Here is a 16151-nt window from a genome sequence, read left to right on the forward strand (position 1 = left end):
GCTGAACCAGACCTGACCCCATTGTATTGCGAGAGCAGTAATGACAAGAGAGACCTGGCAGAGGACAGCAAGTCGGGTTGGAGCGTGCGGTGTGATATGGCAGGCAAAAAGGACCACAGTGGCTGAAATACAGAATCACAGACCGAGGTGGCAACAGTTCCTCTTACTTCAACGCTCTTGAGTACGGACCTCAAATTCTCCCTGTTGCCGTACCAGCAAAGGGTTGGCAACTTGGATGAGACTTAGAGAAGCGCATCAAAAATAATTATGGGGCTAGAACAGCTGGCTGGGGAGGCCACGGGAAAGAATTAAATATGTATTGCATCCACCAAATGATTGGGAGGGTAAATATGCTTAACAGCTGCAAGTGCTGAAAGGAAGAGGATCGCTTTTGGCCAATCTGATGAGATGTAAACTAGGGTACTAAGATGACATTAAGTAAATGAAAATGTAACCTCCACTGCTAAGACAATATTCCTGTTACTGAGAACCGCAGACTGAGAATTAATGACCCCACTGGAACAGTGCTAACTTTGCTGCTCAGGTCACCTAACGCTGGGCTGGGAAAAATCTCAATCTGTGGTAGGAAACTTTCGTGCATCAGCGGGGAGATGCTCAATGACCTTGTAAGTATTTCCATCTCTAATTTCTCAGATTCTTTGCAAATATTATTCCTCTAGAATAATGACACCCACCAAGAGGACAGTTTGCACTTATATTTCTCTCCATGCTACGGAGTATCTCTCTCTATCTCTCTCTAGGAATTAAACTAAAATTATATTGAGGTTAGTGGAGTTTCCCCTCATTCTATTTAAAAGATAGATATCACAGCATTAGTTACAGGACATTTAAAAAAATAATATATATATATTCTTGACAATCCTGCCACTTATAGTTATGTCAGGCAAAAATAGTGTCTCAGGAAGCGCACATGCTGGTTCCTCCCCGGAGAGGATTCTGCTCCTCAGAATGAAAGCTGAAGACCCCACCGAGTGCACCCCATTGAACCTCCACTCACTAGATCCCGTGCAATGACCACCAACCTCTGAGGAGGACTGGAAGTGACTCCTTTTAGAGCCCCTCAATGCTTCTCCTTAAATTGGCCAGTGGGGGTCACTGCTGTTGAATGACACAAGGCTCCATCCCTCCCAGGGTTGAGGCTGCAGCTCTGGAGTGCTCCTAGCTCCTGCTCATGGAGTGAGAAGCAGAATCCAAGAATTAAACCCTAGTCTCTTGCACGGCAGCACACACTGCTATGGCCTAGTTATGGTAGCACATATTCGACTAGATTAGTTTAAAAAAGATTTAGACTGTAGTCACTCAATCTTATTAATTTACTCCGTGATTAGAAACAACATTTTTGGTCAAGGAATGTCTCATGATAGTAAAATATGGTTCCAGTGAAGCACTGTAAATAAAGCAGTGGATGTTTTACATTATGTGATAGAAATGTATTGTTTAATAATATAACCACAAAAGCAGCTTTCATGTATATCATACCTTTCATCCTGAAATAACCCTAATTGCCATCCAAACTTAAATTGATGCATATAAACTATACACAGAGATCACTTCATGCACAACTCAAATGCAGGCACTTCTATTTAACAGACCGGTCATTTCTCAAGCTTCATCTTTTTTATACCTAGCTCAAAGTTTAGCTCTGCTATGCCCAGTAACGTATCTAAAATTTTTAACTTGGGGTTTTAAAGATCATCCAATGGCTAAACAATCTCTTACTGGAGTCTGGAGGTAAAAATGTGTCATCAGCCATGTAAGATTCCCCATCCCTATGCCTGCCATCTTTGCTGCTGTTAAAACGTAGCCCCACTCAGTGTTTTACAGTGATTAGTTTGTAGCTCAGGTGTCACAGTCCCCAGAAGTAGACAAACAGTGCTTCACAAGCCTGAGATAATTAAAAAAGCCTGAAACTATCAATTATGTAGTTAAAGCAAGCCTCATACTCCAAGGACTGGAAGTTGCACTAGTTTTGGCAGCCAGCATAGCTCTAACTGCTAAGTCAAAAGAAGAAGGGTACCTCCTCCTGCCTTCCTTCCTTCCTTCTTACAGAATCGTGTTAGTGGTGATTATTTTATAACAATTGACTTCATAGCTCCTTGACACAAATTTATAAATGACTGAGGGCCCCGTTGCTGCCCGCACCCATAATGGTCACTGCCTCCAAGACAAAAACATCGGACTGACATTGGTGTCGAAATGATCTATAGAAACAGAACTGACATTTTAATTAGGTTTCAAAGTAAACACTTTTTAGAGGAAAATGGTTATCTTTCACATCTCATCATAGTCCTCTGTGTTAACTTGACATTCTGGTCTTGTTTGGAATATTTTTCCTAAAGCGCAACAATTGGAAACCAACTTGTTGACTCTCATCTCCTTATGGCTAAATCTTAGATTCTGAATTGCACAGTTCTGAGACACAGGATAATTTCTGACACTAATCTTCTGGCCCTGGAACTGCAGCGCTGGTGCTACAACATCCATTACAAACCACCTAAATCTACCCCCTGATTCTGAAACATGGAAAAGATTGTATAGCTGCCTTCGATATTAGCAGGTTTATTTATGGATTTGGCTTTTGAGGAGCTTACAGAGAACTACAAAGAGAAAGAGAGATTTCTGAGGTATGTAACTCACTTAAAGAGTGCAAGGAGACTCTAATTAAGACTCTGGATGTAACAAAGAACACTTGATTTACTTAGTGGCATGTAGTGAGGCTTTATTCTTTCCAACACAAATGATATTTCACTGGGTTCATGGTTACAGTATTACACTCAACAGGGTCTTCGTCAGTAAATGAAAGTAAAATCCACCTATTAATTTCTATGGTTATGACTGGAGCAGCCTAGAGCAATGGTTCTTAAGAGTTTGTGAGAGCTGTGCATTGTTGTCAAATTTCCAAATTCAAAGAGATGAAAATGGATCATTGGTATGCACTGTTTTTATTAAACTTAATGGAAAGTGATACTTAAGTGATGTGGATGTATGGACCCCTTCTGATGATCTTGCATATACCTGTAATCCACAGATCACAGTGTACAGGTCACTGCTCTACATACAGGGGCCTGGTCTTGCAAGAAGGTTTTATTTGAAACAGAAGAATATGAAAAATGCAAAGGAATCAGATCTCAGCCTCTAAAGAGACTTGAAAACTGAGCAAAGAATTGGGAAAACTCTGCCGCTAGCTTCACGTATTAGATGAAATTAGTAATGCGTAAGGGATAAGGCAGTGACTCACTCAAATTAGACAACTAGTTTCTTTGAAATCATAGGAAGGCTAACATGAGAAAGACAAGTTTTCTACGAACCTTGAGGAAAGAATTTTGCCCATCTTTGCTCTTTGTTTAGAGGAAAGAGGAAATTGGTAATTCCAGTTTCTGCACAATGGGTTAATTTTTCTTCCAAAGAAGAGATGTGAATGAGAACATGAACAAATCTAAGAACAGTTCAGGTGACTAGCATCTGCTGAGACTAAGACAGCTGAGTAGACTACAGTTTCTGGGCCCCTGTTCTGTCAACTTTCTTTACACGCTAAACACAAGGCAACGCATTTGTGGAAAGCACTGGAAGTCTTGAGCCTGCATCCATGAGAGCCTGAGAGAAGAAAACTTCTGGTGAGAAGAATAGAAAAATGTTTTTGTATTTGTGCTATTAGAGTGACTTTAGCAACACTTGGTTCTAGTTCCAACACACTACAGCCTGTTGCCTCAGCACCTGCAGGATTCAGGTCAAAAGCATCACTGGACAAGTAATAGGCCAACCTAGGCATGAGTTGGGTGGTGCAATCATGTAGCATGCTGGCAAAGTACATTTGTTTTAAGAATGTAGGAAATATGTAATATATAGGAAAGGTGTTAAACAAAGGACTTGTGCAGGAAGAGTTATATGGACAAGAGTTCTACTACCAATAGCATGAGAATCACTAACGGAATCACAGAAACCACATTATAAAGGAAAATGAGTATAATAGAGTGCAAGTGACTGTCAAAAGGGCAAAACTTTATTATATTTAGCAGGGTTGAGAAATTATAAAAAATAGTTACAGATTTGAGGACAAACTGAGATTGACCCTTTTCATATTACTGATGAGAGGGAAGATGCGTACCCACCCACTGGCAGAGACCCTTAAGATTCTTTTGAGGACTGTGTTATTAACGATGTATCGGAATGTGTCAAAACAAAGTGCTAATAATTTTAAGGCAACACAAAGGACAGAAATGATACTGATTGATTAGGCCTCAGCAACTGAACTTGCAGGGTGCAGTGCCAACCTGATCCATGCATGGAAATACAACCACATCATTTCACTTTCTGGGCTTGGCTCTGTATTGTCAGCACTGTCCCTGCCTGAAGAACTGATCAGAAAATACGCAGCTGGAGGAAATGGCACAACCTCCTATTACTGAATAAAGATACGTATGTGACAAAAAACGTTCCATCTCATCAATCAAGGTTTGTTTAGCCCCATGTATTTATCTGAAGATCTGGAAGGCGCTATGGGGAAAATGACAAATCTTTCTGAAGTTTCAGGCTTTGTCATAGCTGATGGCACTCCAGCTGCTTTCCAGTATCTGTCCTGAACATGCAAAATTTGCCTCTCCAGACATGAAGATGTCATTAAAGATACAGTAGTTAATGGTTTAGGTGAGAAATTTGGATGAGGGATATGGTAAGTTCACACATTTGCCAGAGTGTACACAGCATTACTGTAGGAGCAAAACTGAACAATTACTGGTGTCCTAAACCAAGAGTCATTACATAGAATAGAGGCGAAGGAAACATTCTGTAACCGGGTTTAATTTACTGTCAAAGAGAAACCAACATAGGAGCATAAAAGTGACAGGAAGTTAGGAGTTAGATTCTATTATGGTAGAGAGACTGTCTTTGCTGGCTGGGAAGAAATGACTGGAGAAAAAGAGAAAGCTGGAGTCTGTGACTTCCTATTAATCCAGGTTTGGTATGGATATGAGCTTATTGTTGGGGTTCTCCAGAGAGGACGATGGGAAAAACAGAATTCAAACTAGCTCTGCTTATGTGAGTCATCTGGACAGAAGATGCAGTGATTTAATTCCTCTTCTCTAATAAGGAGGGGGGAAATGCTTTTAACACTGAAAATGAATGATTTCAGCAGCTTTTTTCTACTGAGCAGTAAGGTCCCATTCACAGAAAGCTCTATGGCCAAATAAAGCTTTAAGTTAGTTCAAAACTGTCAAATTGTGTTTGACAAGATCTTGTCTTCTATCATAGATAAGGGAAATCAAACATTAACTGCAGACTGATTCGCTTTAAGGTAAAGTTAAGAGAAAGAAACAGAAAGCAAGTTACTGCTACCTGCAGCTAACTTCGGAAAGCAGTGGCATGCCTGTAACAAGGCCCACTTCAAAGAATGCATAATTTTGAAGAAACATGGTAACATCTCCCTATTTAACTGAAAAGTGTTGAATAGTTTTACACCAAAATATCCCACAGCTAAAATTATTTTGAGTTCTGTCTACTCTACAGGGTGGCCCAACCATCAATTCCATCTGGTTTGCTATCTTTGCTGTGGGGAAGATGGGAAGAGCTGTTTGTATGTCAAAGGGAACAGCTAAGCATCTTCCACTGTGCAGAGGGAAAGGGCAAGAGTCCTAAAAACAGAACTTGACCCTCCATACAAAAAAGTTTGGAGCATCTTGCTACTCTTGTACAGAAAGGAAACAATATTGAAAAATATTGACTATGCAGCATCCTGAAAATCAATGAAGACTAAAAATCCATCCCTCATACCATGATAAACTTCATCACTATGTCTCAGATGCTCAACTATAATCTCCATCAAGAAAAATAGCCTTGGCTACTTCATCTGTCAGGAGTAGCCTTTCAGTACCTGAAGTCAGCTTGAACATCAGTGGGAGTGACAGGTGACTATCAGAGGGCTCAATTACACTCAGACGAACAAGTACACATGGCTACCACTGAAGCCAACAAAAGTCATCTCTCCAGGGAGAAGCAGGCTGAAGAGAGGCAGGGGGTCAGATTCTGGTCCTACTGGACTGTACTCAGGGCAAGGAGTAGCCAAGATAAAGTGTTTTTACTGTCTTTTAAACTTGGAAACAGCAGGGAACTAACTGGTTGCTCAGTTTTGCACCTAATTGCTGTTTTTTTCTTAAATATGGTTGATTATTGATCCAAGGGGTTTTCTGGCAGACACAGTCAGTGAGGCAGAGTGGTCCCTGCTACAAGGGGATCAGGTAGCTGGCCTTCTGACTGCTTTGTGCTGCCAGAAAAACACAGAGATGCCTATATTAGGGAAAGAATCTGACTCCAGGGATGTGAGCCACGTGAAAATTTTAATATGACAAGGAGAAAATATGAGTTTAATGTACTGAAGCCCAAAGCTTCTGTAAGCTAGTGGATTTCTGAATCAGTTGCTAAACAAAAATCTTTATTTCATTTCACTGATGTTAGTCTACTCCTCTTTTTTATCTGGGTATTCAAGCTTCCTAGGAAGTGCCTGCTTTGTGCTAACAAAAGGCCTATATTCTTTGTCAGGCTTCAGAGGAGACCTAACCCTTTCCTATCTGCTGATCAGAAATCCAATAAAAATCCCTGCATGTTATTCCCCAGATACCACTTTATAGTTCCTATAATATCAAAATAATTTCCCTAGCTTTAAAATGCATAAGCTATCTCCCTATTGACTGAAGCACACTTTGTCACAATTTGGGGTCTGATTACCCCTATATGGTGACTAAGGCAATAAATGTGACATTATTAAAGTGCTGGTACAGTTCTGGAAATGACTTGGTGTTTCCCTATATAATTAGAATGTCAATAGTTACAGCTAGCAGAGTGGATAAGCCGAGACCCATATTCCGGGGAATATACCCTCTGCAAGTGAAGTGGTTAGAAAAAGAGATAACCTCTGCAGGTAAGTTAATTCATAACCTGTTCCACTGAAGCATCTGAACCCGACACTGATTAGAGGGAAGGTACTAACGTAGAGAGACCGGCGGTCTGCTCAGGTACAGCTGTCCTGTTCCACAGGGACTCATCCTCACTTAGCACCTAGCAGACGAGTCTGCAAGACTCATGCTATCTCTAAAAACACAAGGCCCAATCTGAGTCTCATGGCCAGTGGAGGGACTACACTGACTAGCAGAGGAGTTGGCCCAGGCGTTAAAAATATCACGCCTGGTCCTCAGGATAGCCCTGCCTGAGGATCATTCGTTAAAGCTGCACTGCAGAATGCCTTCTTCACATCTCTCCACTAATTTCCCAGCTTCCACAGCACACTGTGCAAGATCACCTTTTGCTTGCGATAGTTTAGGCTCAAGAATGCACCTTCTTTACAATGTAAGGAAAGAATTAAAGCACCATATGCGATTCAGGCCTAAAAGCAAAGTGAGACTTACAGGTACCTGACTTGATAGACTCAGGTTTGCAGCAGCTGACTTCTTCTTGCTGTTGGTACTATTTGCATTGTTCCCAGCACTGCTGTTGGAAGTGCTGCTGGTAGAGTTTTTCCTTTTTCTCCGTTTGGTTGTCGGTTGTCTTGTGGGTTCTGCTGCAATAAATGGGAAGAAGGAAAGCAAATGGTAGATATTGTAAAGTGTGTACTAAAATGATCCATAAGCAGAAGTGCTGAAATATTTTTTCATCTAGTCTTAAATTCCTATGTTTACTAATAGTACTACTACTAGTAGTAGATTTAACATACAAACCGTAGAATAATATTTGGACCCAAACCAATGGACTCTGCTTTCAATTTTGTATAATGGACTGATCAAGTTTATTCTCCCAGCACTATCTATAAAGATATTGGAAAGCATTTTACCAATGGGAGTATCATGATAACTATCATGATTCTCAAAGTGACCGTGTAACTTGCTGAAGGTCACACCACAAGCAACAGTGCTAAACCAAAATCCAGGTCTTATTCTGATGTAGGGTACGGCCTCAACTGAGCCAGCCAGAGGCAAAGGCTAAAGGTAGCTTTCTACCCTACTGCTGCCATCGATACAGCCTACGAGCAACTACCATTTCAGTTCCTTCTACCTCTGAGGTGGGCTTCATCTTTAAAACCGCCCCTCCCAAGGGAACACGTTAGAGAGTACTGAATGCTATTTCTCTGTGCATCTTCCAAACGCAGACTGAATCAGGACAATTACATGGCTTTGCTTAAATTGGCAAAGAACAGAGGGGCAACTGTACTGCTTAAAATTTGTCCTGGGTGCCCATGTGAATAGTCTTATATATACAAATCTTTAATAATCTGAAAAAAGAGAGAATTATTATTTTGAGGTGTAAGAGGAAGGAGATTAGGTCCAGGCCTGTAAATAACATTATATTAGTCTCAAAGACAATTAATTATGAATTGTAGCTGTAATTTCAGAGTCACAGCAGGAAGCTGAATTACACAAACGATGAATTCTAATGGAGGCAGTAGGCATTTTGCATTCCATCTACACACATTTTTGTACTAAATTATATCCTAGTCATAGTGAAACCATCTGAATGTGCACATCTATAAATCAGTTGGGTCAGACTGAAATCATAAAACATCAGAATCATTTTCAGGCTTACTTTTGGAACAGTGCTAATTCTTATTACTTTCATTTGTAAGCAAATTTGCAGTAAATTTTCCCAATGTTTCTATATTAATTTAACTATAAAATAAGTAGAATACTGGAAATGAAACATACCTGGTGGGGCTACCATTCTCTGCCATTTTTGAAACAAGCAAGTCTTCAAGCAGTCTCGAGGACTTAGATTGTAAGTTTTATGTCTTGACATCAGTTCCTGCATTGGCTCCAGTATTACACACAACTGGAAGAAAAAGTCAGAACAGAATTATTTCATCCAAGCAAAGACTCAGTTGATGAGTATTTACATAGCTGGAAAGTATATTCTTGGCTTTTTTTTGCCCTTGCTAACAGAGTATGCCTTGTATAGCTCAGTTTAATCTGCACTGGGATTGCAGGATCAAAAGCCTGAATTGAGAAAAATTTTGCTCACTATTTGCTATTGTCATGCCATTAATTTCAGAGAGTGCAGTCAGTTAGAAGAGACTTAACTGAAAAGTAAAATTACTGAAAAGAAAATTGGTTCTTTTTTGCCTCAAACCAGGACAGCTATCTTAAGTATTTAAAAGAAAAATCGGAGAAACTTCAACTGTGGTCTTCCGGACTACAGAGATTTCAGAAGAGTAGAAATTGTTTATGCTTGATTGCCAAAGCTGCAAAGATGAATTAATAAATAATAAAATGCCCATAGCGGGTTATCATTCCTGTATAGCAAAATGTACACACACTGATCTTCTGACCTGCTGCACTCCACAATGAAGACTTCTCATAAATGAGGGTTGTAAACATGATATTTTATCTTGCTATTGCATGCAAAATAATTCAAATAATTTTGTTCCTTTCTTGTTATGAGGACTATACATTCTCTTCCCATCACATGAATGACATGACCAAGAAAAAAGAGAAGCATTTCATTTTCCTCGTCACTTGAATGCTCTATTATGTAGAAGCTGGAGATTTCTGAAAACATGGAATTTCAAGCAAACCTCTTCTTTAAATAGAGTCATATATTTTCTATCTGTTCACTTAGTAATTAAAATCACTGTTCACCGCTTTTTGCTCCTGTTAGCACAGCAGCTCTAGCATAAAGAACAAAGTGAGCTGGTTTCTATTCCCTCCTGTTTATCACCACAGAATCATTTCCAGTCAGTTAAACCTTATGCAAAGCCACAGAAGACTACAGAATTGCACACATGTTATTGAGGGCTTACTCTCTCTTGCAAGATCCTTGATTTTTTGGTCATCCTACATGTGAAGAAAAAATCCAGGTTGACCCCTAGGTTCCTTACCTGCTAACTGAGCACATTTGATAAGGAAATAACTGACATAGAATAAACATGGAGCCTGCATGCCATTTTTAGAGTAACTTTTCAAAGCAGAACTGTATTTAGAAGCAGGGGAAGGTTTGGATTTTTTTAACTGAGAGAAGCAAGGCAACAAGTTGGTCAAATTATTAGAAGTTAGAACGGCAACTGCAGAAAGGCATAACTTAAGCTAAGTCTTGTTTCGAGTTATTTACTTAGTTTTAGGAAGTCTTGCTGAAGGAGCATCTTGGATTTACTTCAGCTTGCAACATTTTCCTTCCGTGCTTTTACAAATATATGAGACATGAGGCAAATTCTTCTCTCTGGGCTGCAGAGCTGACCAATATTTGCTCCATTCTCCTCATGTGTACCCCACTCTCATTCACATAAACGGACATTCCAAATGTGCAGGGAAAATAGCTGAAAGGGAGCTGCCATAAGCAGTAAGAGATTAATTCAGCATTTAAATATTATTGTGTATTGGCAGTGCTTTTTGATGAGCCTTTCATTAACAGCAGTTAAAACAGAGATAACATAAAGCAGCAGGGAGAATGAAGAGCTTCAGCATGAGGAATTATTTTTTTCCAAATGCAGAAATTGAATCTGCAGTTACCTCATTGACCTTTTTCTTGCATAGTCTTTTTACATATATTTTTGTAGATAAATATCTGCAAGGTAATTTAATAGACAGAGACCTGCTATCGGATTGTGCACTTTTGGCTCAGATTTTCCCCTGGTTCAATATTCTACCAAAAATTAAGAGCAACAGGCCCTAAAGTATGTGCAGGATTGAACTGATGCTGTGAAAGAGGTGTATTTTGAGTTGTTATTCAATTTATTCTAAAACCTGCAGGCACTTGCTCAGGTTTTGTGTGTGTGTGAGAGAGAGAGAGATTTGTGATCATAATCGACACCATTGCTTTGGTTCTCAAAATTGTGGGTTTCTAGCAGGGCTGCCTCAATTGTCTCATTACAAGCAGATACTAACTAGCATGAAAAAGATAGCTGTGATAATTCTCAACAAACTAGTTAGCCTGGGCAGAGCACTACACTCGCATAGCTCTACTGCTGCTGGGACTAAACGTATGTAAATATACATGTAGGGTCTTCCAAGATTTCCTTAGGGATGCCTTATTCACGACACATTTACTCCTCCGTATACATTTATTGTTGGCAACAAAGAGAATGTTTCTTCTTTATCATCTGGCAAAGATGTTTCCTATTGTGCGCTAACCGTAATGCGCACTGAGGGGAACTATGCAGTCCCTGCTGTCTGTAGATATCTTGACTGCTAATCCTGTCTATAATCTCTTTCACTTCACACACAAGATTAAAATGGGATACGGACAGAAAATGTAGCAATGCCTGACTGATCTCACACACATGGACTCAATGACAAGTGCCGGGGCCCCTACACTGGGACATGGAATGGTCTCATCTTCTGGATATTTGGGAGCTGTACGGACTCACGTGAATTTCTCTTCTGGTTTTGGGGAAATCACAACCCTTTTGTCCCTCTAAAGTCTGCAAATTGTAATGTCAGCTTTGGATGCCTGAGTAATAGGAGGGCATTGCACTCTATAATGACAAGTCCATTTTAAATGCATCTAGCTCATGTGAACTGGGCACAAATGTAAAACGAACTGGATTAACAATGATTGATATTAAATCTCACAGTCTTTTTCAGTGACCTTTGAAACCTACTTGAAATCTGAAGTGACTCAAAACCAAATCCCTGCATGAGGAAAAGATAGTGGTCCAATTATCTTAAGACCAAGCAACCTGTCAGGGACAATCAGTAGCGTGTTTTTTGCAAAAAGCTAGATTAAAAATGTGGGGACAAGATGCATTTAAGAGCTAGGTCGGCCAAAACCACCTACCGTCTTTAACTGCTAGTGAGCAGGGTAACTGGCAGGCTGGTTTGACTGCATCATTTTACAAAGTGACTTCTTAAAACAAACCTAACGAAATATTTTACATACTCCTACGTTCATTGGATATAGAAGCCTGAGGCTTAGATTGCCTATTCCCCATAGATCACCTAATCTCACTCTGTGAGATTCCTTTTCAAAACATCTATTTTAACATTTTTTCAAGGATTGGATAATATCAAAATGTACAAGTCTTTACTGTAGTACTATAATATTTGGAACACCAACAAAACTGAGCTCTTCTATATTCATTTTCTGCACAGCTCATAATCAATCACCCAGGAAAACACCCTAAGGACTTAAAGACTTTAGTGTAGTGACAATATATGATCACAGAAATAATATCTACATTTCTAAGGACCCATAACCTTTAGTGGCAACACTTGACAAGACACAGATATTTCCAAGCGCCACATTTAGACAACAGGAAAGGTGGGACCCATTGGCCCACACATAGGTGCTAATGCCAGCTGAAATGCCCTAGGGTATGCTGGATCTGATCCATCTGATCTCTTGTGCTGTCCCAGAATGACACAAGGCTCCATGTGGATGTTTCAGGCAGTAGAAGGTGTCTTAAGTGTGTGGGCAACTGAATGTAGCCCAAAGTTAAAAGAAAAATTATGCTTCTTTTAGCTTTTAAATCATATTTGAAAGACTGTGTATCATAATACATTATATATTTTCCCTCTGCAGTACTAAAACATACTGAAAGAACTCCACATGATGCTTACTAACCCAATATTATTAGAATTAGTTACCAGTCATGTTTTCTTATTTGAACTCATCACAACGATGTCTGACCATTACTGCGGAACCGTTGCTGTTTCCCTGTGGATAGCTGTGAGCTGGATCCAGTGCTAGAGAGGAACACAGTGCTTTACAGTGGGAGAAGTCGTTGGTATGAAAAGTTTATATTTGTGGGTGCCTGGCACACACTGGGACACATGCATGCATTTTGGTGCTGTATAGAGTCTCCCTGATTTTGCTAGAGTTCCATATGGATTCTATGGACCATCCATCAATTACAGGGCTTGGATGCAACTTGAGAAAATGGTAATGTTATACCCTTGGGGCTCACCGAAGTGAAAGTAGGGAACATAATAAAGCCCATGTTTTTTTGCATTAGTAAAACACATCTGGAAGGATTTGATTTATTTTATTTTTTTAGTGACTTTCTTTTAGAGAAGACTAGCATTTATAGGTTTCAAAAAACTGCGTGTTTTAAGAAGGAAGTTATATGAGGAGATACTGGAGACACAGCAGACAGGAGTTAGAGGCTTCTGAGAATACAGATCCACACATAATTTCCTGTAATACTTCAGTTATCAGCAGAGCCAAAATCGGCCTTCATAGGTAAGGGGTCAGATTCAGCTCTGAGATCACTTCAATCACACCAAGAAGGGTTTTAGCCTTATGATTTTTGTTCTAACGCCAGGTTTCTATTCTATTCTGAGAATACATGCCGATTCTGGTAGCAGTGAAGATTAGCAGGAAGACCAATGTAAAAGCTCCCTTTTACCTCACTTTTGCATACCAGAAGTTATGTATTCTATTGCTAATTTAATTAGCAGTTACCCTCTTCACTGAAACCTCTTGTCTCCATGAGTTTTTGCATTTCCAGTAGTGAAGGCTTGTTACGCTGTTGAAGACGTAGAGGTCCTGCCGGCTGTGAGCTGCAGGTGGCAGAGCTAGCCCAGCTAACAGTCTTCCCCTGCTTACATGCTAGAAGCACAAAAGAACTGCAGCCTTTCAGTTTTCAATGCTTTTTGCATTTTAAAGAGAATTCAGTGGGACTCAAGTCTTGCAGGACTTAGGTGGTAAGACTGACATAATCACCAAGGCGGTTTCTTTAAAGCAGGAAACATATCTGGTCAGTAAGTGCTGGGCAGCTAATGAGTCCCAGAGTCAATCAAAAGAAGCAGGTTTTGAGAAGTCTCTCTTCCTGTGGTTACCAGTTTTGTCTGTATAAGCAAAAGTTTCATTAACCGCAATTAAAAAAAAAAAGAATTACTCAAACTTTCAAGTAGACGACACTTAAAAATGTTAATGTATGATGAGACAATATCAGTTTGTCTGAATCAAACTAGGAAGGAACCTGACGAGAGTCTTCCCCGAAGTTTTACTGAAATTTAGTTTTAACTCTTTGATGCTTGAAACTTCTCCTGGTTGAATGCCTGTATTAATCACTTGCAAATGATAGAAACTGTTGCACGGTCAGAGCTCACAGAGACTTGCAACCCTTCCTAAAAGTGACATAAAACATTTGAATGGGAGTATTAGTCACTGTCTAATATTCAGGTAGGATGTTGACAGTGAAGGTAGAGCTGGAATACACTATGCAGCCTTGAAGGGGTTCAGTGCTTTCTTTTAGTGCTCATTTTTTATCCTCCACAAAGATTCTGAGTTATTAACTAACAAATCTGAACACAATGACTGCTGAAATGCAGTCTTCCCTCTGCATACCCTGTATGTGATCTAGAGAGAATGGCTCCAGTTAACACTGCTGGTGCAATTCTGGCCCCAATGCGTTTACCTGCGAAAGGTCCTATTGACTTCAGTGGGGTGGGATTTCTGAAAAGAACTGAAATGTCTCTGCACGTTGTTTTATGGACATCCACAAATAGATATTTCCAGAGGTCCATGATATGTTACTGATACATCTGTGATGAGGAAGGGGACACATGATGGCTATTTTTTTCAGCCCCTGTGAAAGAGCTGTACCTGAAAGTCTGACTTCCAGGAGTGGTGTCAATGCCCTGTACAAGTGCTCTGCACTCCCAGCAGTGTGGCACTGAAACAGAAATGCTTTGCTGCAGTTCTCAATACGGTTCACTCTTTGGTGTTAGAAATAGGGAAGGCTTATAGCTGAGCTTAAATTTCTCAGCTTGTGCTTGTTTTTCAAAATTAATGTAAGTATCATTCCTCTGCAGAACAGAGGGAGGAATGAAAATTTCCTAGGAACATATTGCTGTTTCTTTCACTGGCCAGCTTGCAATTCACTGCTCAAAATAGCTTGTGTTTTTTAAGAATCACATGTGAATACAGAACATTTCCATCTTAAAACCCATCTTTGTTTTCCATTAAAAACGTGGAGATATAAATGAGAAATGTTTTGGGTTTTTTATGAACCAAAAGAAATGAGGGGTTTTTTTTACATACTTGTTTTTTTCTGGAGGGGATTGCTTTTGCTTTGTTCTAAGCTCTTGCCCAGTATGTCAAGTCAAATATAAGTCTCTTCCATCAGTGCGTTTCAGTGGATCAACTATATCCATGCTCCTTCTCTGCGTGATAAACTTTAAGCCAAAATAAGTGGTTTTGAGCTTTCCATCATTCAACTTACTACCTGCTTTCACTTTTTGAAGAGCCACCGTACACTCCCGCTGAGATGTGGACACTAATAAGAAATGTTCACCATACATCCCATGTAATAAATACATGGAATGAGTAAATGATCGATTTTGAATTTTTGCAGTACTTAGTGTAGCAAGCAGCAAATTCAGTAACCATTTTGATTTAAATTATAAAAGTAGTTCTTTTAACCTGACTATTCAAAATCCAGTCTGCACAGGCTTATTTATTTTAGTGAAACCCTAGGTGATCTTTGGGACAGAATGAAAAGGCAGCTTTTAACCCCAACAGCTTAAGTAGTCCAATACCATAGAGTAATCCCTGACTTGTTTACCGTGACTACTGTTCTCTCTGTATTTCCAATTCCTTCTGTGCCAAAGATTTTCAAATTGGCAGAGTATAAGCAGATTGAAGTCCTTGGTTTTGCTACATAGGTAGGGAACAATATGAGCTTTTGGTATCCAGAAGGAGGTGGGAAACTGCTTGGAAATATGATATAGGCACATTTACTGTATTTACTCCTAAATTAAATACATTTGCTTTAAACAGATAGTAATGAAAAGGTTGAAAAACTGTCACTGAAGTTTCTTTCTTTATGCTTTGACTTAAAATCTCATTGAGATGAATGTGATCACACCTCTCAAAGAAATTGTTTTAGACTAGTTCAGGGCTCAGCAAGGCAGCGCTGCATCAGCTTGAAGTTGGCTCATATTTTAAGTATGTCTCCAAAACCATATGGAGTGGCTATTTTGTGTTAGCTTTAAAAAATGCAGAAACTCGTTCTGCAGCACAATACCATAGCAAGAGCAGATTCTGGGACAAATTCCATAAACTGAGATTTACTGGGTCTGGGATATACTTAATAGCCATCACTCCACACTGGAGAAGGTTCCATGTTTTGTGGACTACTCACCATGCTAAGTCAAAAAATACTTATACTTGCAATCACCTAAGAAGCTAGGAATTAGAATTTCCAGCTTAAC

The 16151-nt window shown here is 39.6% G+C and overlaps 1 protein-coding gene across 3 annotated transcripts in view; it reads right to left on the reverse strand.

The window, feature by feature from the left end:
- The window catches only part of LDB2 (LIM domain binding 2), a 224910-nt gene that overhangs the window by 3005 nt on the left and 205754 nt on the right, over positions 1 to 16151 (reverse strand). The window contains exons 6-7 of one of the 3 annotated variants that reach the window (XM_009887633.1): positions 8706 to 8829; positions 7422 to 7564 (exon numbers count right to left, since the gene is read on the reverse strand). In XM_009887633.1, the coding sequence (XP_009885935.1) occupies positions 7422 to 7564; positions 8706 to 8829 (267 nt within the window). Of the gene's footprint in view, positions 1 to 7415; positions 7568 to 8705; positions 8830 to 16151 lie in introns of all 3 variants that reach the window. The other 2 variants (XM_009887632.1, XM_009887631.1) reach the window with 2 other exon arrangements.

The sequence above is a fragment of the Charadrius vociferus genome, unplaced genomic scaffold, assembly GCF_000708025.1.
Source record: "Charadrius vociferus isolate BGI_N301 unplaced genomic scaffold, ASM70802v2 scaffold306, whole genome shotgun sequence".
Taxonomy (NCBI): domain Eukaryota; kingdom Metazoa; phylum Chordata; class Aves; order Charadriiformes; family Charadriidae; genus Charadrius; species Charadrius vociferus.